Below are 26,654 nucleotides of genomic sequence, written 5' to 3' on the forward strand. Positions count from 1 at the left end.
CCTTCTGACTCAGAGGCGAGGGTGCTACCCACTGAGCCACAGCTGACACTAAAGTTAAAGCTTGTAATATATTAAATATATTGATGCTCTGTAGGGGTTTTAATTACATTGTACAATGAAGTCGGTGCCAGATTGCAGCCATGACTGTTTTCCAGCAAATTCTGGTTTTCCATTATTCTAGTTTTGTCTGTTTTAATGGCATGATGGTGCTAGACTCCCTTCTGGCTCGAAAGGTGGGCAAGAAACCTGTTGTCCAGCTTTTTGGATGAGCACAGCCTGGGGTTATGATGTCATACCTTCCTTCCCCACCCCCTTACTATGGGGAGGTATCGGACCTCCAATCCACACCATCACATGACAGGCTGTACCCACTAGTTGATGGTACAAGTACTAGGGGACACAGATTTACGGTTTTGGGCAAGAGATACAGGGGGGTTATGAGGAGAACCTTTGTTACTCAATGAGTGGTGAGGACCTGGAACTCGCTGCCGACGGAAGTGGTGGAAGCGGAGACACTCAATGTTTTCAAGGGGGGACTGGATAGGCACATGAGGGAAATAAACTTGCAGGACTACGGGGATAGAGCGGGGGAATGGGACTGACTAGATTGCTCTAGAGAGCCGGCATAGACTCGATGGGCCAAATGGCCTCCTTCTGTGCTGTTATGACTGTATGTGCAGGGGAAGCACGGCTACACACCCAGGCCCTAACCGTCCAGGGCCCAGTGCATTGAAACTCTGTCACATTGTATTACTGTGCTACCCTTTCCCTTGTACTGAATATATACACCCTACATTGCGCATCCCACACCACAAAGTATTGCCTGGGTGAGATGAGGGTAATAAGAGTTTGGGGTAAACTCCGATTCCCCTCTCTCTCTTTCTTCCTGTCTAGACCGCACCTGGAGTACTGCGTACAGTTTTGGTCTCCATATTTAAAGGAAGGATATACTTGCATTGGAGGCAGTGCAGAGAAGGTTCACTCGGTTGATTCCTGGGATGAAGGGGTTGACGTATGACGAAAGGTTGAGCAGGTTGGGCCTATACTCATTGGAGTTTAGAAGAATGAGAGGTGATTTTATTGAAACATACAAGATTCTGAGGGGGATTAACAGGGTGGATGCGGAGAGGATGTTTCCCCTCGTGGGGGTATCTAGAACTAGGGGGCATAGTTTCAGAATAAGGGGTCACCCATTTAAGACGGAGATGAGGAGGAATTTCTTCTCTGAGGGTTGTGAATCTTTGGAATTCTCTACCCCAGAGAGCTGTGGAGGCGGAGTCAGTGAATATATTCAAGGCAGAGACTGACAGACATTTGAACTACAAGGGGAGTCAAGGGGTGTGGGGAGAGAGCGGGAAAGTGGTGTTGAGGCCAAGATTGGATCAGCCATGATCTCATTGAATGGCAGAGCAGGCTCGAGGGGCCGATTGGCCTACTCCTGCTCCTGCTTCTTATGTTCTTAGTTAACCTCAGCCCCTGCCCAGGCAGCCTGACTGAGTCGGAGGGATTACCATGTGATCATGTTGCTGAAATAGGTTCAAACTTCATCACTCCTCGTCACAGCACGTTGGTATAATGTGTGCCATACCGCAAGACCACTTTTAGGATTTTGTTTCTCTTTCTTTTTAAAATGTCGCAGCTCAGTAGCACAGAATCGAGTGCAAAAGGAAATATCTTTTAAAAAGAAAATGAAGAGTGGCAATCATTTCAAACACTTCTCTGCAGTGACCAGAAGCTGTGTTATCAAGTAGCAGGTCACACGGCTTAAAGGAGAAATTCATAAATATGACTAAAGGTGAGAATGGTTTTCTCAAGGAATTGCACTTCCTAGACTCAGCAGTGAGACACAAAAAATAGCACTGCGAGGGACAGTCATCCGATGTAGTGATGCAGGTTCAGGCCCAGTCTGAAGAAAAATAATGCCTAGGCAAAAATATAAGGATATGTCCGATGGCCGAGAAATTGGATTGTGCTTGAATCGGGGCACGATCCCGGTGCTGCGCATGCTGCACTCATCTAAAGAGGCCGGTGGCAAACCACAGGAAATTATTCTGCTTGCTTCATTTATTCATTATACATAACAGGGTAAATTCATCGATTCTACACCACCAGCAGGGAGCTGCGCTCAACAGGAGTTCAGGTTGAAGAAGAGGGGGTTACAGCAATGTAGCACTTATTCTCTGACCCAAACTTCCTTCAAGCACGGCTTCACACTGAGGGCACGGAATCCATCAACTTACCATTTTGTGTCCTCTTTCTACATTTTGTCTTTCATTTTTGCTCTCAGGTTTTCAGCATCCCTCTTAAAATGATTCTGTTGCTGGCTCTTGTGATGCCTTCTCTCCTCCAAAATCTTTTGCTTTCATCACAAGAAATTGTGCAGGCAAAAATAGTCCACCACATTAATACCTTTGAATCTCCATTTCTCTGTCGAGCTGTGGTACTTTGTCAGGAAGAAAGCAGCATTTCAAACATTAAATGGGGACATCATCTGCTCCGGTTTTCATTTCAGCAGCCGGCAAACATCCTTGCCCCACCCACCCCGAAAAATACCAACAAAAATATTTTCTTTAACCGTTCTCATTCCAATTTTTTCTACCAACTTTCTCCCCTCCTGAAGATGTTGACTCTTTCTGGGGTATGGTGCCTTAGCCACGTGACCATTGAACCTTGCTGATTCTTCCCTCTCTAACCCAGGATGTTGAGGTCAATTGTGGTGCTCCTAACATTTCCCTGGCTAATATTAGCTAACTCAGCACAGGCATTGATCGAACCTGAGACTTAACTGGTTGTATGGCTTGGCTACTGGTAGGATAAGCTTAATGAGACCCCTGAGCATCCTTTCATCTTTGAAAGCTATTGCCACTTTAGGTTCTCTTCCACATAGGGAACCATTCCCTGACTGATAGAATGGACAGTCAGCCTGCTCCCAGGCCCCAGCCTGTTTTTTAGTTGCAGATAGTAGCTGCAAGATGTGTGCGAGTGGCCTGGTTCGACTCATCCAGTGATGTTTCCTACTCCCGTGTGGGAGAGCGCCTCAGCCTCAACTTGTCTCTTACTGATATCACAGCTAAGGTAAAAACATGGGGCACTGTGGTCACAAGTCTGCTTCCTAACACTTTGTGGCACTGAACTGTGGTGCACCTTCGGCATTTCATAGAATTATTCCCCCTCTATGGATGTGGTTCTCTGTACAACTCCCTCAGTCTTGTGGGCAAGGTGATCCATACTGCACATCCAGAGCTACAATTATTGTTGCTATGAAATTTGGTAAACAGAAGTGATTTTTCCCATCACTCTTTTCGCTCTCATTCCCAATGTATCACTTTGCTGTTTCCTAAATCTCTATCTAATGCCCCAGATTACTCAGCCAAGGTAAGTGAGTTTGAATGTCAAGCAGGCCTGGTATGTGCGCTAGCAACCTTCTGGTTGGGAGTGCAAACTGCTGAAAGCTTCAACTACTGGGGTACCCTGAGGAATAATACTAATCAAAATTGTTATTTCCAGCACACTGAAAGAAGTCATCAAGGGATTCTTAGAAACCAGTGCAAGTCACATGAATTAATGATTACAACATACAGTAAATGTAATGCTGAATTGCATTTCATTGTACATCTGACACAGATATTTTGAAGGGTAATGTCTTCATGAAGAAGTGATTGCAACCCTTTTATTTGTTTCCAAACACAAATCGTATTAGAACATGTTGTTGTGTTATTTAGATCTAACGGCAGTGTGATGAAATGATATAGGGATCTTCTGACATTTCTCATTCCTCAAAGAAAACAAAACAATCATCAAGCCTTTTCATAAAGATTAGTCCTCTTGAAACAAAAATTCTACCTCATCAAGTGGTGTTATCCTCGAGAGGGAAAAAACACGACTTAGTGAGCGAAATTTTACCGTGCACGGCAGTGAATATGTCTGAAACATCCAGGGGGAGAAATTCATCTGGGCCCAAAAATCAGCACTGCACAACTGGGCAGCCCAAAAACTGGGCCTCGGGCCTCATTTCAATAATGTCGGTGAGCTGCTGATACCTTTCGCATCTCCCAGGCAGCTCGCCCATTTCAGCACGGGAATTTCAAGCCGTTTGCCTCGCCAGCAACAGCACTCAGGCAAGGGGGGAGAGAACAGCGAGAAGGGGGCCAATCGTGGCCTGCAGTTGTGCTGTGGAACTCCTGCTCCTCCTGGCTCCTCATTAAATTTGCGGGCTGTTGGCTGGCCATCGCTTGCCGGCTCCGCCCCCCCCTCCCATTTCCTCCCCCTCACTCTCGGACTCTTGTTGTGACCTCGGGTGCCGGACGACCTTGGACCAGCAAGCTGCCTCTGGGGCCGCGAATGGAAAACATTTTTAAAGCAGGCAATGGCTAGGTATGGAAAAGAGTGCAGCTGAAGAGTAAGCTGACTACTTTAGTGATATTATGGTTGGCCATCAATAAAGGTCATTTGGATGGTTAACTTTCCACGTCCGTAAGGTGAAACAAGTGATCTTGGAAGAAAACAGATGTTAGATGGAAGGGATTGTCCTCCTGGGGAGGTGAGCAATTAAAGTAACAGCTTCCGAGAAACTAGGCTGTTACCAGAAGCATCAGCCAACATACTGACATACTTGCTGTGCGCAGCATCTGCTATGACCTTTTCAACAGAACTATTTCTAAAGAATGATAGACAGATAAAACTCTACAATAAAGGTGAAATGGGAGTGTGACCATATTGAATATCACCTAGCCAGGAAACCTTCGGTTTAAAAAATGCCAATCTGATTTTGCTAAGCAATTTCATGGATATATTCAGCAAAGACACTACGTTTTAATTGATCGCCAATATTATTGTTGACAGCTAACAAAATTAATCTGAACACACGGCGCCTTGGCTTCTCGATCACCGCAGGACATCGAAGCAAGATTTTGTTCCTAATGCAGATAAAGTCCACAGTACATCTCATCACTTTTGCCACCTGCTAAGAACGAGACTGTTTCCACTACTCTCGCTGCTGCTGCCACTGTTAAAATATTAAACTTAAATCACAGATGTTCTTAATGTCTGTTCCCCTGCCCTGTCACCAGGTTTTTACCTGCTACAGCTGCAGACTCGAAATCGAAATAATCACAGAAATGTATGTGCTTGCTTTCCAGTTCTTCTACTCAGATTTTAACTGCTTAGCTGACAGAAGGTTGTGTTGTTTTTTTTTACTGTGTGCCTTTGAGCAAAGTTGGGGAGTCTAGGGGCTGGATTTTACCAGCCCTGAGGAGGCGGGTTTGGAAGCGGGACTGCTGGGAAAATGGGAAAAATTGGGCGCGGGTCCCAACCCCGCCAGGGTCAACGATTCGAGCTGTGGGTCTGCTGCAGTGTTAGTGTGCAAATGACAGCTGCAGAGGTAGTGTGATGGGTGCAATGGTGCAGAGGTAAGTATGACAGGTGAGAGAATGTCAGAAGAAATATTTTTATTCTGTTTATATGTATCTACAGGTGACAAGATTTGATGTTTCTGTGAAGCCTCATCTGATCGGCAGAATCGACAGATGGCTTCTGCAATCTCACATGCAGCTGCCATCTATTCTCTACTAAGGAGAGAGTCATTGGTGAGCCTGGGTGCAAGGGATCACCTTTGGACAGTGATTGTCAGTGTTTGACAGAACCTCAATGCTGTCAAACATTGTCAAATCATGCCAAAAAATTATGGGGCCTGTCACTTAAACAAAACCGGCAGATGAAGCGTCATGCATTGACGTCATCTGACACCGGCTTTCCCTTAATTGGCTGGCAAGCCCGCAGGGCAGGCTTAACAAGGCCCATCAGGGGAAAATAGCATCAGGTCATCAGACGTCGCTGGGGGTGGGACTAGAACCCAGAAACCAGCAGTCTCGCCCCCAACACGCCTCCTCAGGTAAGATCCAGCCCTAGGACTCGGGGGCATAGTCTAAAAATTAGAGCCAGACCTCTCAGGAGTGAAATTAGGAAACACTTCTACACACAAAGGGTGGTAGAGGTATGGAACTCTCTTCCGCAAACGGCAAATGATGCTAGATCAATTGTTAATTCTAAATCAGAGATTGATAGATTTTTGTTAATCAAAGGTATTAAGGGATAGGGGCCAAAGGCCGGCATATGGAGTTAGGCTGCAGATTAGCCATGATCTCATTGAATGGCGGAACAGGCTCAAGGGTCTGAATAACCTATTCCCGTTCCTATGTGAGCCAGTAGCACCAAGTTATACTGTCAGCTCTGCACCACTCTTTACTCAGGCAAAGTGCAATTCTGTCAAATGCATTTAATATTAAAACGTACAGGTGATCCGGTGGACTTTTTTGGATCTTGTTAACTTTATTTTCAAAGTTTTTTTTAAAACATGGTTTCACATTAGTTGCATGTACAGGAAACTTTCTGGTATCCGGCACTGACGGGACCGAGCTGTTGCCGTACCATCAAAACTGCCGTAGAAACCAGCGCTAATGTTAAAACATACGGAGCTTTTGAGCTCCGTGTGAATCAACAAACCCTGTTGCTTAGCAACAGCTTCAAAACAGTCAGCCGCAGCTTAAAAGCGTCTCTGTAGCTAAGCAACAGCTTCAGCTAGACCTTGCAGAGCCTGACTGGAAAAAAAAAAGCAACGAGAAGTAAAAAAACTTATAGGAAACGGCTCCTGAATTTTGCCGGTAGATGGAGCTTTCCGGACATTTAACCTCCGGTTAAACAAAAGTTTCCTGTACATTGTAGTAATGTGATGTCTAAGTACAGTGAAACCAGTTATACTGCACAAAAACTGCAGAACCTGCAGCATAACTACTGGTCAATGACTCAGATAAAACCAGTCATTTTGATGGCTGAAAGTTCACTGTGCTAATAAATTGGCATGGAGTGCAAATTAACTCATTCTGTGTGAGATGGGATTAAACGGTTAATGTATTTTCCAGCAACACTGTCACACCTAGCAACATGGAATTCTGTCCAATGCAATTTCCCTGCTTATCCAATATACAGGAAACTCTTTGGTATCCGGCACCGACGGGACCGGCGTGTTGCCGGTTGATCAAAAATTCCGGATGACAGAGAGGGTTATCTACCGAGGCTATATTTAACAAAGAAAAATAAAAAAAATCAAGAAATGTGCGGTATACAGTAATTGGGTACTCGCCTACAGAATGTTGTGTTAAATGGATGGTGGAAGATGCTTGATTAAGTACAGTACTGCCAGTTGAGGGTAATGCAATGCAATGACTACCAGCAGCGTGGGAGACACACAGTACCCCTGTAAAATGACGGATCAGAAGAGACTACCAGCAGCGCGGGAGAGTCAGACTCCTGTTACAGGGGTATCGAGGTGTTCCGACTTCCGACAGCGCCAAGAAGCCGAGTAGTGGCAGTTTGGAGAACTACCCCCACTGACTAACTCGGCCACCGCGGGAGATTCGGACTCGGCAACATTGCCGGTTATTGAGGTGTTGTTTTCGGAGTGAGAATTTTGCCGGTTAATAGAGAATTCCGGGTATTTAGGTGCCGTTTAAACGAGAGTTTCCTGTAGATTATTTAAAAATTTGCGTAAGATCTTAGAGATTTCTATGGAAAAGAAGAAAATATAAAACTATTGAATGGCTGGAGTACGTGATGCAGCTATTGATAATAACCCAACCTTCATTATTATTGTACATCCACCAATCTTGGCATTCATGCTTTTGATAATCAGAACATCATCTTTACATATTAATAGAGCCAAAGTAATTTATATCAATACAATAAAGGTAAAGTAAAACTATAAAGTTGTGAAAATAAATCAGATGGGATATCCATGCCAGTGTAAATATATAATGTAAAAATCTGGAAATATGAAGGACTGATAACTTGTTAACGTTAGGAAGCTAGTCGAGTGCAATGAAAAGGCTGAATATGTTGTAAATTGTTAGGAATTATTAAAATGGCCTTTACCATTAAGGACATTTTAAATAAGGATAAAATTATTATTGACCAGATGTGGTTTTACCCATGAGCTTCATTCAGTGGATTTAATTGTTCATTTGTGCTTGGCCATCATTTTTTAATCATAAAAATACTCCGCATGAACTGATAATATAGACTGACATCAAGTCTGGTCCATTCCCGTACATACCGCTACACAATTCTAGCATTGGTACCATTAAATGCTGTGTGCAGGATGAGAATTAGGTCCACGCTAGCTCATTTGCAGATGCCATGCTCTTTCACAAAGCAGACAAAAATATCAGCAATGCAGAATTTGAGGGTGAAATGTTCTTTTTTCTTCATTTTCTTGACAATTTTCTGTCCTCCTCTCCTGAATGCATTTACTTTGTTGGGGTATGGTTCCATGCCCGCTGGTTGTCCTCTTGTACCTCACCCAATGAGCTATTATTTATGTGTGAGCCTTAACAGTGAACGCCAGGTTCAGCAGGCAATTCAACTATGTGGCACGTGACAGCTGAGGAAGATTTTGCCTTCAGCCGATGTCCACACATAAGCACTGTCACCAGGGGTTTCTAGCTAATGATAAGGACAGTGAACCCTGACTGATTTTCTCTTCCCTAATATAAGGGCATTAAGGACAACAGTCGTACCCTCTACAAGTCCTCTAGCTGATATCAGCGAACTCAGCACAGACTGAAAGTTGAATCTGGTATCTTTTTTAGTCTATATGGGTCAGCTACTCACTGGGTAAAATTGCTCGGCCATTGTTGAGGATGCTACACAATCAAGTACGTGTTCTAGAATGTAATTTGCCCCTTCCACTCATTCTAGGGAAAAAGAATCCTGTCTGGGAACATCACCACCAATAAACCTTATACAGCACCATTCCTTTACCATTCTGCACAAAATGAGAACTGGCAAAACAACCACAAACCAAGCAATTCCAAACTGGAACCCGAGTTTCTTTGGGACTCTGTTAAAAGAACATCTGATGCAAAAGCAAACCAGATGGCCAGGGCTGTGCTGAAACCCTCCTTCTCCACTGCCACTATTAAAGGTCCATTACTAGTGCTTGCAGTGCCTGCATGGATATAGGGGCAATTTAAGTACAAATGGGTATTTAGTTTAAGCCAGGAGTTCCTGATATAAACAATCAGGCCACATGATGCTATTCAAATTGGTGGCAGACTGCAAGTCCATTGTAGTTTTATCTATGTACAGTATCATCCTTTAAAAATAACTCCATAGCAAATAATGCGGCTAGTAGGCGTGGCACTCTGTTCATAGATAATGCTGGTGATAGCTGCTAGCTTAATTTCTCAATCTTCCAGGAGGACAACCAGTCTCCTTTATCATTTGTTACACATACACTAACATGGATGTGCGGGAAAGACTGGGTGGAGCAGTGGGTTAACACACTTCCCTTTCACCGCTAAAGCCTGGGTCTTACTCCAGACCAGAATTATGGATGAAAGTCTCCTTTCTCTAGCAGCTTTAAAAATCCTACATGAAATGAATTGGATTGCCTCAACCCACTCCTTTGTGTGTGCATGTCCACAGCACAAAATTGCCCAAAATATTGTACAACTGGGCAATCTCATCCAGAGAGTCCACTAGGATTCCTGGTACGGCACTGCAAATATTCACACTGGGGCAGCTGGTGGATGGGGCACTTCTGATGTTGGAATCAAGAAACATTAACGCAAAATAAAGTTATCCTGCGCCATTGTTTCTTGATCCCAACATCAGAAGAACCCCATCAACCTGATGCTACATGTGCACTGGGAGTGGTTGATTCTGACGCTGGGTGCAAGAAGGGTGAAAACACCAACATCCGTCACATTGATGAGGACAAAATTAACTGAAAAATCTCCATTGTCAATCTGTATTTGTGGGAAGTGAAATTTTGAACGTGTAGGTTGAGAAAGAGATACTGTAACTCCCGATACCAGAGAGAGCACTTGTGAATGCCAGATCTTTCTCAGAACAGCGCACACAGTAATTATCACTTGTCACTTGGCTATTGCTTTATGTGCAAAGAACAGATTATTCTACTCCAACCCCATAGGTCTTTGTGTCTCGTGCTGTTATGTTTGTAGGAAATAATAAAGTTTGTCTAATGAGCTTCAATTGATTTGGCACACAACTTCCTTGCAAGAAAAGTGATGGATCTGTATGTGGTTCCACAGTTTGTTTGGGCAAATGATTTCTGTGAACATATTTAGCATGGAAGGGTAGGGACTCACACAACCATGGCAATAATTCATTGTCGACTCTGCTGGTTAGCACTGGAGTAGTTAACCCCTTCTAGCTCACCTAGGCAAATGCTCATCGAAAAATGAAGCCAATTATAATTTCTGACTAAACAGGGAATGCTAGATATGGATAGACCAATTTGACTGCAAATATCCAAGTTCAGATTTGTTTAGACTAGTGGGCTTTCCGAAAAGTTCAATGTATGGAATGGACTGAGAGGTGTCACAAACTTTTGCAAATTGTTCACGTAAAATCCCGGAAAAAAGGCTCAGGCAATGAAGCAATAGATAATATAATGTAGTGCATAAGTTGGCCAGTGTCAGCTTTTCATTTGGTGATGATGTTTCCCAATTTTCTTCCCTTGTCTCATGAAGTATGAAAGAGCAGGGAAGAAATGGACTGTCCAGAGTATATAGTAGGGCAGTGAGTGGCTCTTGGCTGGAGCGAGGAGGGGGGAAACCACGGGTGGGGTAAGGTGGTGGGTGGGACTGGAAGCGGAGGAAAGGGTGCTCAGGTGGGAGGAAGGAAAGGTGACGTAGAATCCTTTCCTTTTATAAGCATTTTACACCATGAAAGTCCTGTTTTGTTTAAACTGCAGTTAAAGTAATACAGGGCTTTATATAGGGAAAGCCCTGCAGAGTATCCCTTACCTGCCCCACACTGCTGTAAACAGGTTCTCACTGTGAGCAGAAAGGCTTTAAGTTACTTATGTGCTTTAAAGATATAAATTGACATATTTTTAAATTGTTTAAGTAACTTAAAGTCATTCTTCTCACAGCAGAAACCATCTTTTAATACTGCTGCATGTGGGAAACCAGGACAGGGGCTCACATTGGTTGGGGAACGGATTCTGGATGATGGAAGGGGTTGCAGCAGCCAGTACAGGCTTGGGATCTGGGTGGGTGCTCGGGCCAGCAGTGGAATTTCTCATGCTAATGTAGGGAAAATCTTTACGCTATCATGCCCCCACAATAGTCAGAACATGGCCGGCAACTTTAGGGGAAGACCCACTGATGTGCAAAGATCCAACAAACAGCCGAGACCCTCGGGGAAGAAGGGGCGGGGAGGCGGCGGCTGACAGACAAAGATAAAATTTGAAACCTATTCCTGAGGCAGAAAGCTGGGACTTATATAGCAGGAAGGTTCCAATAGTGCCGTCACACCTGGGAGACCAAACTCTGCTGGGAGGACCAGAGTTCAGGCAGGAAGAATCAGACAATCAGAGGTAAATATAAGAAGTAGGCTTGAGAAATAATGCTGAAAAGTCAGAATGTTTTAAGCACAACAGCCAGCCATAATGGAAATAGTGTGACAGGAGGAACTTGCTGGAAGTATAGAAATTGTGTACTATGCGCAAGACTTTTAGCCATTGAGGGAACAATATCATAATATGCTGCGGACAACAAATTATGGAGAATGGGAAATTGTGCTGAGGATTGTAATGGAATGCAGGAGGACATAGATAAGCTTTCAGGATGGACAGATAAATAGCATATGCAGTTTATTATAGAAATGGATTAGAGGATCAGAGGTACTTTGGTATGCAGTAACACGAGTCATTAAAGGTGGCAGCACAGTGGATAGCATAAAAAAAAGCAAGTGGAACCTTTGATTTTGTAACTAGAGGCATAGAATGCAAAAACAAGGAGGTAATATTGAACTTCTACAATAACTTAGTTGAACTGCAGTTGGTATAATAGTTTTGGGCAACCAAAGGATATAAAAGCAATTAAAATGGTGCAGCATAGATTCCACTGGGATGTTATCATAGGGATAAGGGGTTACAGTTACGCTGACAGATTTGAAAAATTAGGGCTACTTTCAGTAGAACTGAGGAGTGACCTGTTAGAGGTCTTCAAGGTTATAAAAGGTTCTCAAAGTAAATACTGATAGATTGTTTTCACTGGTTAGCGAGGTGGTAATGAGAAGGCACAAACTGAAGAGAATCACAAAAAAAATTAAAGTGGAGGTTAATAGAAACATAGAAGATAGGAGCAGGAGTAGGCCATTCGGCCCATCGAGCCTGCTCCGCCATTCAATGCGATCATGGCTGATCATCCAAATTCAGTACCCTGTCCCTGCTTTCTCCCCATATCCCTTGATCCCCTTAGCCTTAAGAAATATATCTGACTCCTTCTTGAATATATTTAATGAATTGGCCTCTACTGCCTTCTGTGGTAGAGAATTCCACAGGTTCACCACTCTCTGGGTGAAGAAATTCCTCCTCATCTCAGTCCTAAATGGCTTACCCCTTATCCTTAGACTGTGACCCCTGATTCTGGACTCCCCCGACCATCGGGAACAGCCTTCCTGCATCTAGTCTGTCTAGTCCTGTTAGAAACATTTCTTTACACAAAAAGTGGTTAAGAATGTGGAATTTTCTGCCACAAATCATGGTTGAAACAGATTCCATAAGTACTTTGAAAAGGGAATTAGGCTTTGTGGCTCACTTGCAGAAAATCACCAGAGCAAACTTGATGGCCTGTTTCTGTGTTTGAATATTCTATGATTCTATGTATAAGGAAAATATTGTAACAGATTTACAAACCCAAAATTACTGTAATTTTCTGACGTTCCTGAACCCTTTATATTGAAGCAGTTCATGAAAAAACCTGAATTTCAAGAAACGTCAATGCAATACACTGAATTTCCTGGCACCAGGCACTGATTTGTTTTTACCATGCTATGTATACATTTAAAAGTAGATGCCATCCACTCACTGAGAGCAGCCATTGCATGGTTTGGAGAGACAGCCAGCACCCTGTTGTCACCAATAAGAATGGCACACTGCTGGTTAAAGTACACAGGAAAGTGGAAATGTAAAATTGACAAGGCTTTTTAGATTGTGAGAAATCGCAGAAATGTGTTCTCCAGCGATAAAACTCCTGGGGGGTCTGATGTTGTCTGATAGATATGTAGTGCTGGATACCTTTCATGCAGATAAGGATGGTGACACCAGGGAGGGAAGTCACAAGCAATACCATGGCACCATGGGACATGTGGCTATCCAGGGGTTGGAAGAGAAAAAGCAATAAGCCATTAGAAGGAGTTTCAACCACCATCGGCGTCCCGATTGCCTCCTAGATGCTGGGATATTGAGCGTAGCAGAATGGGTGGAGAAGATTCTGGAAAGGTTGGGTAAGCAATAAGAAGTGGTAGTTCATCCTGGAATTAATGACATAGTGAAGAACAGAATGGTGGACTTGCAAAGGAGGTTTGAGAGCTTGGATATTCAATTAAAAAGCATCACCTCAAGTGAAGCAAACTCAGGATTACTCTCAGAGCCAAAAACTTAACTGGACCAGCCACATAAATACTGTGGCAACAAGAGCAGGTCAGAGGCTGGGTATTCTGCAGAGAGTGTTGCACCTCCTGACTCCCTAAAGCCTTTCTACCATCTACAAGGCACAAGTAAGGAGCGTGATGGAATACTCTCCACTTGCGTGGATGAGTGCAGCTCCAACAACACTCAAGAAGCTCGACATTATCCAGGACAAAGCAGCCCGCTTGATTGGCGCCCCATCCACCACCTTAAACATTCACTCCCTCCACCACCGGTGTACCATGGCTGCAGGGTGTACCATCTACAAGATGCACTGCAGCAACTCGCCAAGGCTTCTTCAGCAGCACCTCCCAAACCCGCGACCTCTTCCACCTAGAAGGATAAGGGCAGCAGGCGGATGGGAACATCACCACCTCCAAGTTCCCCTCCAAGTCACACACCATCCTGACTTGGAAATATATCACTGATCCTTCATCGTCGTTGGGTCAAAATCCTGGAACTCCCTCCCTAACAGCACTGTGGGAGTATCTTCACCACACGGACTGCAGCGGTTCAAGAAGGCGGCTCACCACCACCTTCTCAATGGCAATTAGGGATGGGCAATAAATGCTGGTCTTGCCAGCGATGCCCACATCCCATAAACAAATTTTAAAAATGTTTTTTTTATTATAATCTTTACCGTGATCAACCTCTAGGTCCTATATATGATGCTAAACCAAAGGTCTGACACTTAACACGTAGCTGTCTTATCTGTCAACTTGAAAAGTCAGATGGAACACCAACATGTCACTTGTCATTTGGGTTTAACAAGAGAATTAAGTTATTAGGTGAATGCTATTCAGAATATAGAAACCCAAGTATGTGACATTATAATTGGAAAAGGCTAGATCAAAGGAAACAATTAGGAACCCTAAACATTGGGACTATCCAATCACAAGGATCCCTAGGCATTGGGACTATCCAATCACAAGCATCCCTAGACATTGGGGCTATCCAATCACAAGGATCCCTAGACATTGAGACTATCCAATCACAGGGATCCCTAGACATTGGGACTCTCCAATCACAGGGCTTCCTAGACATTGAGACTATCCAATCACAGGGATCCCTAGACATTGGGACTATCCAATCACAATGATCCCTAGACATTGGGATTATCCAGTCACAAGGCTTCCTAGACATTGGGCCTATCCAATCACAGGGATCCCTAGACATTGGAACTATCCAATCACATGGATCCCTAGACATTGGAACTATCCAATCACAGGGATTCCTAGACATTGGGACTATCCAATCACAGGGATCCCTAGACATTGGAACTATCCAATCACAGGGATCCCTATTGGGACAATCCAATCACAGATGAAACCTTTCATTTTACCAACTATTATTGTTGCGGAATGGGACTGCTGGAGAGATTCTGAGAAAAGTTAAAGTAAAGGTGCCAATCAATTTTTAAACTCATTGAGGTACAATCTCCCTGAGGGCTCGCTAATCTCTTGCCTTAACTTTGGAGGAAGATCAATGGAAACCTAGCAAAAACAATGTAAACTTTACACTGTTTCTCTGATGTTTCCACTGAACTTGTACCAAAGTTAATGGGGGGAAGATCAGGAAATTCTACCCCATTATGTTTTTCTCACATTGATAGGGTTTAGCTAAATTTAAACCAGGGGCATTAAAAATAGAGAGAGTAAATTTTGCTCCTGGTACAGCACCTTAAGTTTTAAAGCTAACGGCTTGGGAAAATGGCTTGATACACATCTTGGGGCACTTCATGTTAGATACAGAAATAATGCATTTTTATAGAAATTAATTCATTGTCAAGGATGGACAGGTTACATTAGCAAGCCTCAAGTGAAGGCAGACTTTTAAAAAAATGTTAAAAAAAAAAAAATTTTTAAACAATAATTTTCCATCAAGATTTTGCTACAGCACAATTAGGTGTGCGCACCTCTGATAAGTGGGACAGTTTCACTAGTCAGCAACAGCATTGGTATCAGGAACATCCAACATCCAGTCCATGTAATTGGGATATTAATAAAATTGAGAACTCCGAAGCTACCGTGTTGATTGTCAGTTCCGAAAATTGTGGCATCATCTCTGCTAACAGAAAGCTGCTAACAGTCTCTCCAAGCCAGTAAATGGCTGTTCTCAGTAAATTGAAAACATTTATTTTGAAAACATATTGTGAACTGTGTAAGTGAAAAATTAATTAATTCTGAGACCAAAAATCAAATAAGTCGTTGGCTGCAGTACAGTAATATAAAATAAATGTCTAGAATCTGGAGTTTCTTTTAGGTTTTCAGTCCTCAAGTATTAACCTTTTGGATCCTGGATTGTCCCGGTTCCTTTATACAGTTAATATTATACATTTGCATAATGATTCTGTATTAATTAAAATGCTAAATTTCATCAACTAGAACGAGTGAACCAAAGAGAGTTTTATTTGCTCCCTCATCAAATTGAAACATTATTGACTTGCTAAGATTTGTATTTCTGGGGCAGAAAGACTACCAAGATCCCAAGATTCACAGTGGCGTAGGACTCTTTTAAGGGCCATATGTTGACTACCTTCTCGCCAGCAGACTTGCTGTGCAGCAGATTCTTGCTTCCAAAATAGCACATAGCCAAATCACTCCAACAATCTGGTGCTGTTGCTAAACATGGTGCTCAATAAGCAGCAAGGACTTTACAGCCAGTCATGTATTCAACATTAAGTTTGTTGTTTCAAGCAATAAGAGTAAAACAAAACATACTGAATTAAAGCACATGTAATATTAAGCAGTGCCTTGCGATGAGGCCACAGTGTTGGGGCTATATCCTGGAATAGGGTCAGAGAGTAGATTAAACCACAAGGCTATTGTGATTACAGAAAATGTAGACAGGCTATATCTCCAGACAGAGTAATTTGTCAAATGTCATCTGCTATGCCCAGTAGTTAGCAAATAGGACAAATAAACTGGAGATGAACCAGGAATAAAAATGTGGCTGCTGTATGAGTAACCAATTCCAATAGAGGTCAGTACTGACAAGCAAAGATTATGTGAGAAGAAAAAAAGCAATTTTTAATATGTATCAAAAAAGAAATTGCCTTGGGTGCTAATTTGAAAAATTGGATTTTGAAAGCTTGTCCACATAGACTCAGCTTATGTGAAATTGGAACTGTATCCACAAGGAGCGTGTTCTTCTGAGTTTTGATTATGTGGTAATCGTGTCTCACTGAGAATTACAATTTCAGCCGTTAATGGACAATTTATTTGAGATATTGATTTTAAAATTAAAATAAGGTGATTATTTTTCAATTTCTTTGAGTAGGTCAAGGTATTTATCGATATGTTTAGACATAAATGAATACTTCAACTTTCATAAATCAAATTAGCATTCACATTTCAAACCACTACCCACAGATACATGTGTTCAAAAGGCTGATTTTCTAGTTTAGGGAAAGAAGGGATAGAATAATCCTAAATTGTCCCTTCAATCGATGTTCAACTGAATCTGATTCTAAAGCTACTGAGGCTTTCTTGCAGTCATGTTAGCTTGTATATTGTTAATATTAACAAGTTTAAATTGAAAACGTTGCTTTTACAGTTTTCCCGGCCTAATGGCCTAGTTGGACGGAAGGGGCCTGTGTGATATTGATTAAAATTTCACAATATAATTTTTTTTTGTGAATCAATTACAAAGAATAGCATGAGTAAGAAACAGTATGTACGACATTTTACATTGGGACTCAAGAACCAAGTCATGGGCTAACAGACACAGCATACATTACAATTAAACTTCCCAAAGGACTAGCTGATGGCGAGGAAAAAATATCGATGGACGTGTGTTGAGTAGCCTGCATCATTTCAGAAATGTTTTCAACTTAATAAAGGTTAGTTTTTTATACTGCATTAGGATAAAACAGTGAGTGAAACGATTAACAGCTCGTGTATATACTGCATAAAACTCTCTCATTCAATGGGAAGAATAAAATGTTGTTCTAATGGATTTCAATTCGTAAAAACAAATCATCCTGCAATAGAAGACACAATACAGTTCTGTTAAAGACACTACATATAAATCACTGGCTCTTTACCTCTACAGGCATGGTTAAACTGGAGCTAAAACAGGTTCAAAGTGCAGTTATTTGCAATATCTATTTGGAAAGTGCTCTGATGAAAATGCAATCAATTGTTCAATTTATCAGCTTAGCCAACAAAAATCTAACAGTAAGGTTTTGATTCCATTGGAAATCATTCAGAGCCTAAAAAAATAATTCAGGAATGTCCCCATAAGAGGTAACAACTGTATTTAGATGAAATGATACCACTATAGTATCTAACAGTACAGCTCCAGTCAGTTTACTGGGGGGCGGAGCTGGAGGGTAAATTAATGGCCTCTCAGTTCCTGTTAGACTCGTGTGAGGAAGGGCAGGAGATGTCTACTGTGGTTTAAAACTGCATCCTTTGAAAATTTCCGTTTAAGGTCAAACATCTTACGTGATTACCAGGCCGCACTGCGAGTACCTACCGAAGAGGAGGACGCTTGTATTTGAGATGCCAAGTTTGTTCATTGCCACACAGGTGTAGTTTCCATAATCCTCTTCAGAGACATTAAAAAATGTAAGCATGGACATGTCCCCATTTTTCTTAATTTGAACACCATTGAGTCCATTAAAAAGCCTGAAAAGTACAAAAAGAACCTTTTAGTGTGACTTTTGCAATATGCCCAACATACATTTCTGTAGTCCTTTGTGATCAATTTCCATAACCTCCCATTATAGTTAATGGAATGAATTCAACCAAGTGGTCCTGAATTGGAACACAAGATTAAAAAATACATCAGCCAGAGCCTCTGTAGAGGAGTTTCTTTACATAGTTTCTTATCCAAACTTAAATCAAGTACATTAATTTGAATTCTCAAAGCAACCGAAGTGCTTTGAACTGGAATTGCGTAACCTCAGTTTGTAAAAGGCTTAGTACTTCAGCTTACAAACTGTTGGTAGATGAGAATCAAAATGTGTATGCAATCACCTACAATGGCTATTCATATGTCAAATTGTATTGTCAAGCCACACAAACGACCCTTTCAGACTACCAACCCATTTATGAGAGCACCAACGAAGGCTGAATCAACTGCTTGGAGCGTTTTGGCTCAGATGCTTGAATTTGTTCTTTTTTTTTCTTGCTAGTGATATTTTCAAACCAGCAATTGGTGCTAATTATTGTTGGATTTTGGTTTCTTCAAGTGAAGCCAAGATACCATAAGAAGAACCAGCCAGAGCTAATGGGAGAATGTAGCTTTTCCTGCTTCCAGGAATTTATACAGATCTGACTTGAGGCCAATCAGACAGCAAATTAAGTGCAAACCAGGGAGAAATGAAAGCTAGAATGACATAGACTGGAGTGAAGATCATAGATTACAAAGCACTGCTAACTTTATTTAAAACCGAAAATACTCTGGCCTAGAAATTGAGTGGGCTTAGCGCCCAATTAGTGGCGCTAGAGGGCCTTGCGCCGGACTTATAGCCGTTTTGCAAATTGACTTGGGCCTTACCATCGGCGTTAGCCGGTAGCGCTGCGCCGGCACCGATGACGTCATCGGTGTGCGCAGCGTCCCGGTTGCCGTGGTAACCCGGCCCCAAGCCCAAATTCAGTTGCGCCCGCCTCGCCCGTGGCAGGCGCAACTAACGAATGTGAAAAGTGTTCTTACACGCCTTTGCGCCGGCGCATAAAGGTGGAGCGGCGGCCGGCCGCGTTCCCGGCGGCCGCCTGCCCGCACCTCCCTTCCCGGACTCCTGCATCACCCCCCCCGCAGCCCTGATGAGTGTGTGCTGCGAGCCCGGCACTTCCCCGAGGTGCCGGGCTCAGATGTCGGGGGAATCCGCCGGACAGTTGTCGGCTGCAGGCAGCTCCTCCTTAACAGAAGGAGGAGGCCTGCAGTTCCCCAGCCTGCCGCACCGCATTGGGTGCTGCAGCGGGGGATTAGTGCCGGGAAACCCAATTCAACGCCCGTTTTCAGGCGCTAAAACCCTCCTTTAGCGCCCGCCGCCCTCTGGGGCCGGCGCAACCGAATTTTCGTCGGGCGCTGCCGCATTAACGCTGACGCAAAATTTCTGGCGCTACAGCCCTGGCGAGCCCACAACCCAATTTCTAGGCCTCTATTTTCATACTAAATGAGAGAGCATTTCACCAACCATGGTTAAGCTGGGTAGCGTTTGATAAGGTTTCTAAGCACTGCGGTGATCCCTAGTCTTTGAGTATTTGTTTTTAAACTAAGATATTTTCCCTAGAATACCTGGTTACTCATAAAGTGGTCAAGGTATTCTGAGCTGATCTAATGCCCATCTACTGTTATACATGACCGTTGTACATACCATAAATATCCAAACATTTCTGCTTGTGCAAATTAGGTTTAAGGGTGGCAAAGAGTGTTACACTCATTCCCGTAGTTTTACAAGGACAACATCATTTGTGTTTGTGGCTAATGCCCTTGTTTTGATTTTATATGTATATTTGCATATCTCATCAGTCTGAATCTAGCTAGCAACAATCAAAACCCTCATTGTTCTAACAGCACTGCATGGAAATAATTTAACAAATTATATTAACCAGTTTTCCTTGTCTGTGTCTAACTGTGGTTTTCAAATTCCCCACAGAAGAAAATAAGGATGTCTCTTTACCTGGTGCTTCCCTGGCATTATTTAGAAATATCAGATAAAATAAAACAATGGAAATGTTTGTCCTGACAGAGTGTGATGTGAGATTGATAAGAACATAAGAAATAGGAGCAGGAGTAGGCCATTTGGCTCTTCGAGCAAGCTCCACCATTCAATAAGATAATGGTTGATCTTCTACCTCATTTCCACTTTCCTGCTCTATCCCCATATCCCTTGAACCCTTAATATTCAAAAATCTATCGATCTCTGTCTTGAATATACACAATGACTGAGCCTCCACAGCCCTCTGGTGTAGAGAATTCCAAAGATTCACCACTCTCCGAGTGAAGAAATTTCTCCTCATCTCAGTCCTAAATGGCCAACCCCTTATTCTGAGACTGTGACCCCTGGTTCTAGACTCCCCAGCCAGGGGAAACATCCTCCCTGCATCTACCCTGACAAGCCCTGTAAGAATTTTGTATGTTTCAATGAGATCACCTCTCATTCTTCTAAACTCTACAGAATATAGGCCTAGTCTACTCAATTGATCTTTAGTATACAGAGATTACATAAATTCCTGCAGCTTCAAATAACTGCATTAAAATCTCTAGTCCACCATTATACAATGACCCAGGAGGTACTGTAATTTTACAATTTAGCATTCGGAGCTGTCTTGGCAGGCTAAAATACAGCACTGTGTGACATGCTCCTTTCAAGCTGAGATAAAAGGCCACTTGTGATCCTGATTCACAAAGTCTTTGTTGTTTTGCTGAAATCCACTTTTCCGCAATTATGCTAGTTATAAAATCTGAAATTATTTCTGAACCCGAGATCATCTGACGTGGGCATTATGGATCTTTCATGAACATTGTAACTTGGTCCAGTTGCGACTATTTTAGGTTCAGGTTGTCCTGTCGGTTTAACAAATAGCCTTTTGCAAATTTGCATGGCTATTTTCTATACCTCAATGTAAGTTCCATTACCATAATACCATATAGCAACCCACCAATTGCCTTCTGTGACAAATTTCATTTGCTATTAATTTAAAATAAATTGAAGTTTCCACAACTGCTGGTGGTGGTCCTGCAAGTGTATTCGAAATCTGGTCAAGTCTGCTTACGTTTTCCACAGTAGTTCAGGGGTGATTGGGCAACCAGTCCCAGTGCCCACAAAACCATTTTTCTGGTAGCCCGGTGGGAGTTAGTGCCATAACCGGCAGTCTTGTGGGAGAGAATGCATCTCTTGTCCCTGGTGCAGCTGGGAAGCTGATGAACCCAGGTGGAATCCAGGTGCAGAGCTAAATTTGTGTCTCTGATCTCCAGTTGTACAATGGGTGGGGGTCCACACTCACTGGATTGTCTTATTTGTCTAGAGAGGCTTGTGCAGCAGCAGGATCACATCTTAACATTTAGCTTCACAAATGCCTAATGCTGGGACAAATAAATTCTCACTCAAACTTTCTTAATGGCCTTTGGAAGGATTGTTGGAGAACCCAAGCATTTGCAACAAATGACAGAAATCTACATTTTTGAAGGTGCGGCCTGCAAACACTCCATGAATAGCTCAGCCATGGCCTAATGAGTAAACACACTACCCAGTGCAGCACTAAACCATAAGGTCATAAGTTTGATTTCTGGCCTGTGACAACTTAGCTTATCCCAAATGGCTTCAACAGCTCTGGGCTCGGGTGGAGGGGGAAAAAAATCAGCATTATTCCACGGTCCTTGATCAGCTGAGAACAAAATGAAGCTCATCAGTGGCGCTCTCCAAGGTTGAATACCATGGCAACACTTGTAGTCCAGGCTCACACATGAAGAATGACCATTTGGGCGAGTTACCCAAGGGCTGCTTGCTGCTAGAACCATACTTCAGCAAGAGTTAATGCCTCCAGGGGAAAAGAACAAAAACTGCAAAATTATAAAGCCTCCATGAATCAGCATCTGCGCTGTTAGATCATATTATCCTCTTGCTACCACCACGGGGGTTAATCAGTGTTTCTGTAGCCATTGTTTACATCTATAGTATTGCCTATTAGCACTAGGCAGAATGAAGACCAAAGCAAGCTCAGTTTTCAGGTTGCTGGTATTTGACAGTACTTACTGCATTGTGCAGCCACCTAAAGGGAACCGTCATCCAACTGGTTGACTCACAGAAATTGGACATTTTAAGGAGCTGCAACAGCTTTTAATTCCGCTTTAGCGGCAGCAAAGGTGCATTAGCAAGCACATTTTTATTCCATTAAAAGAATCAGCACCTAACCATTAGAGGTTTTAACAGGTTTGTTCTTTGGTGAAAAGAAAAGCTACATAACCAGCAACAAATCTGAAGGGCATTAGCCCCTCGGAGGGTCCTGCATTCTAAGAACACCATTTGAACAGCTAAAGAAATATTCACAAATCTTAAAAGGACGACACAACCAATTACTTGGTAACAATGCACTGTTTTGAACATGAAGCTTTTCTTCTACATTATAGAATTTCAAGCCAATTATTGCTCCCAATCATTACATATAATTTAATCAGCTCTTTTTCCACAACCCCGGAGAAACATACACGGGCCAGGGTTTTGCGGTCAGCGGCAAAGGAACGGCGCTCGCCATTCACCTTGCTGACAGCTTCGCACAAAGTTTTCGTGGGCTTTGCCAATTTGAATCTAATATTTTATTTTGTTCAAAAAGGTGGACACCAGATTCACGTATTAATTCAGATGAACAAATCCTTAATGGATTTTCTTGTGTTTGTTCAGCCAGTTTCACTGCAATGGTCAAGTACGGGACACACATCACCATTCCTTCATCGTCGCTAGGTCAAAATCCTGGAACTACCTACCTAACAGCCTTGTGGGAACAGTGGTTCAAGAAGGCGGCCCACCTTCTTTTATCATTTGTTTGCAAACTTGTGACACAACATACCTTACTCTGAAACATATCAATATGTCATCTGCATGCGACAATACCATGACAAAAACGGATGTTGTCCCTCATGCCATTTTGCCTTAGAAATGCTAAAAGAAATCCACTGTAAGGACAGACACTACCTTCGGTCTTCTTTGTACCATTCAAAGTCTACTGATGGAACAGCAACAGCTTCACACTGGAGGATGCCCTTCTGTCCTACTGCTGCCCCAACATTCCTTGTAACAGGGGTGTAAGGAGCATCTGTAAAGTCAAAAAAAAAATTCAATCAATACTGTTCTGTAATATCAACTAAAATTGATTAGTAATAACCTAATATTAAAAGTTAGAGATGGAGGTGGCTCAGAGAATGTAATTTTGCTACCTGCACTGCACAGAGATAATTGGTTTTCAATTAACGTGTTAGTGATTTGGCAGGAGTGGTCCTCGATAATCATTTTCAACAACCAAGTGGGAAGTTACTTCATGTATCAATTTGTGTTAAGATAACCCAACCATCTTTTCTGGTTTTACCCAAGTCAGTGAAGGTACTTTTGCATTACCAGCGTGCAGCTGATGTTAAACTGTCAGCCCTGCTGCCATCAGAACCAAGAAATGGAAATGCCCGGACCTATCTTGTTCCAGATGCAGTCAACACTATTTTTCTTTTGTGGGTCTTCTGGCCCACTGAATGCGTGGTGCAGGGTGCAATATATTAAATGTTATGATATCAATAACATCAGTGTGTCAAAGCTGCCAATAAAAAGGTTTGACTGAAACAGACTGAATTATGCTGCAATGTGCAGAAAATGGGGTTCCATGTTGCCCAGTGGTGTCTTCTGGAGAGCGCAGTCAGATTGAGAAAGTCAACAGTGCAATAGCAGCAGGTGGTCTAGTGAGGTGCTACTCTCTGAAACCTGGAGAGCAGAGTAAAAGCACCTCGAGAAGTGCAAGTATATAGTGGGCTATTTAAAATGCTGATGTACCCATTCCTTAAAACCTAGAATTAGCTTTCTACCTGGATGCAGGCAGGTAGCTCGATGGTAGTTGTTAAGGGATAAAATCAATGACAAACCAAGATTTGGTATGAATATTTGGCTCAACTTTGAATCACAGAACGATAGGCTAGAAAGCACGGTCAGCAATGTGATTCAATATGCTTGCACCAAATTCCTATCTACTATTTTCACCAAGGTGTTCACCTGTTTTAAAAAAAAGTGTTAACCCATTCAAATGGCGGAGAAAGGAATTTGGTACAAGTGTGTTAATATGATAACATCACTGGCAATTTCTATCATAGAAGCATATGATAAAAAGGCCAAGTAGATTTCAACAGGAGAAGATTAGCACTAAGTAAAAACAGCCTCACATTCTGGAACACAAGGATCTAGGTGTAGTCAGTATGCTGTTGAAGCATTTCAACAGTAAAATCTACATGTGCTGCTCCCCAAAGCATCGCTGAAATAATATTTTACTGAACACAGTTAAACTAGGCCATCCTTCCTAAACTTCTATGCAGTGCAAATATTTTCGGAAGATTTTTATACACAATGTATTTCAGTCTATATGTGGAATAAATTATAGGCTTTCTTCACAGTTTTCTCTCAAAGTTTTTTTTTCTTAGAGGGCTTGACAGGGTAGATGCTGGGAGGATGTTTCCCTTGGCTGGGGAGTCTAGAACTAGGGGTCACGTTCTCAGAATAAGGGCTCGGCCATTTAGGACCAAGGTGAGGAGAAATGTTTTCACTCAAAGGGTGGCGAATCTTTGGAATTCTCTACCCCAGAGGGCTGTAGATACTCAGTCATTGAGTATATTCAAGACAGAGATCAATAGATTTTTGGATACTAAGGGAACCAAGGGGAAAATTTTAATATGAAAAAACGGGTGAGTTGGAGGCGGGGGGAGTAAAAGTTTAAAAATCTAAAACCCGACCCCAACCCGCCCACTTTCACCTTTTACTCAGGTGGGACGGGTGCGGGCAGCCAACCTGCTGCCAGGAGGCAGGTTGGCATTTTGAATATTATAATGAGGCCTGAAGCCTCTGCTGTGCAGGTTTGACTGCAGGCGGCCGGGGATCCTGGGGCTCGGGATTCCCGGTAGCTGCAACAAGACGAGCATAGCCTCGAGGAGAAATCCTTGTGGGCCGTGAGGAGCAGGAGTGCTTCCTCCTGACCCTCCAAGTTCAGCCACCAGCAGCCCGCTTCTTCCCGCCACCTCCCCGCAGGTCGTGGATTGGACCCCACCCCGCAGGATCGAACTCAGCCCTGGGTTCGGGGATCGGACCCCCCACCGGGGATCGATCTCACCCGCGGGGTGCACATATCAGCTTTATTTGCCCTTGCTTGCTCTGCTCCTGTGGGGACCATGAAAATAACTGACCTGAGCCACCTAAAGTTGCCCTGTGATGCTTCTGGACTCATCTGTTCTATGCAAGTGTGTTATCTCAGTGGTTGCCAGGTATGCAATATCGGTAACTAGAATCTGCAAATATGCTCTTAAGTGCCAAATATTTTGCAACTTGTATTTACTTCCCCTCTGCTTTCTTCATTTGTTGATACAAATTACAAGATGAATTAAGTCCCAAAGATCAGGTTAGTTTCAAAATGTAATTTCAAAAATATAATTAATTTTTTAAAAATAAATAAAACTTCTTCATTGCAACCCATGCCCATGAAATCCAAGGCAAAGTAACAAGTTGGATCCAAAATTGGCTCAGAGGCAGGGGAATGGTTGAAGGGTGATTTTGTGACTGGATGGCTGTTTCCAGTGGGGTTCCGCAGGGCTCAGTACTGGGTCCTCTGCTGTTTGTGGTATATATCAATGAATTGGACTTGAATGTAGAAAGTATGATTAAGAAGTTTGTAGATGATACAAAAATTGGCCATGTGGTTGATAATGAAGAAGGCGGCTGCAGACTGCATATCAATGGACTCGTCAGGTGGGCAGAACAGTGGCAAATGGAATTCAATCTGGAGAAGTGTGATGTCCACAGATCCCTGAAGGTAGCAGGACAGGTAGATAAGGTGGTTAAGAAGGCATACGGGATACTTGCCTTTATTAGCCGAGGCATAGAAGAGCAGGGAGGTTATGCTTGAACTGTATAAAACACTAGTTAGGCCGCAGCTAGAATACTGCATGCATATAGAAACATAGAAGATAGGAGCTGGAGTAGGCCATTCGGCCCCTCGAGCCTGCTCTGCCATTCAATGCGATCATGGCTGATCATCCAAATTCAGTACCCGGTCCCTGCTTTCTCCCCATACCCCTTGATCCCTTTAGCCTTAAGAAATATATCCAACTCCTTCTTGAATATATTTAATGAATTGGCATCTACTGCCTTCTGTGGTAGAGAATTCCACAGGTTCACCACTCTCTGGGTGAAGAAATTCCTCCTCATTTCTGTCCTAAATGGCCTACCCCTTATCCTTAGACTGTGACCCCAACCATCGGGAACATCCTTCCTGCATCTAGTCCTGTTAGAATTTTATAAGTTTCAATGAGATCCCCTCTCATTCTTCTAAACTCTAGCGAGTACAAACCCAATCGACCCAATCTCTCCTCATACGTCATTCCTGCCATCCCAGGTATCAGCCTGGTGAATCTTCACTGAACTCCTTCCATGGCAAGAACATCCTTCCTCGGATAAGGCGACCAA

The 26,654-nt window shown here is 42.8% G+C and overlaps 1 protein-coding gene across 8 annotated transcripts in view; it reads right to left on the reverse strand.

Annotated features, from left to right (window-relative positions):
* Positions 1-26,654, reverse strand: part of LOC147100392 (opioid-binding protein/cell adhesion molecule-like) — a 1,212,876-nt gene that overhangs the window by 22,995 nt on the left and 1,163,227 nt on the right. For 7 of the 8 annotated variants that reach the window (XM_085968055.1, XM_085968060.1, XM_085968058.1 and 4 more), the window contains exons 5-6: positions 23,142-23,262; positions 17,978-18,129 (exon numbers count right to left, since the gene is read on the reverse strand). In XM_085968055.1, coding sequence (XP_085824181.1) covers positions 17,978-18,129; positions 23,142-23,262 — 273 coding nt within the window. Of the gene's footprint in view, positions 1-12,274; positions 17,481-17,977; positions 18,130-23,141; positions 23,263-26,654 lie in introns of those variants that run through there. The other variant, XM_085968062.1, reaches the window with a different exon arrangement.

Source organism: Somniosus microcephalus, chromosome 26 (assembly GCF_052327205.1).
Source record: "Somniosus microcephalus isolate GS21.2 chromosome 26, FLI_Smic_1.0, whole genome shotgun sequence".
Lineage (NCBI taxonomy): Eukaryota > Metazoa > Chordata > Chondrichthyes > Squaliformes > Somniosidae > Somniosus > Somniosus microcephalus.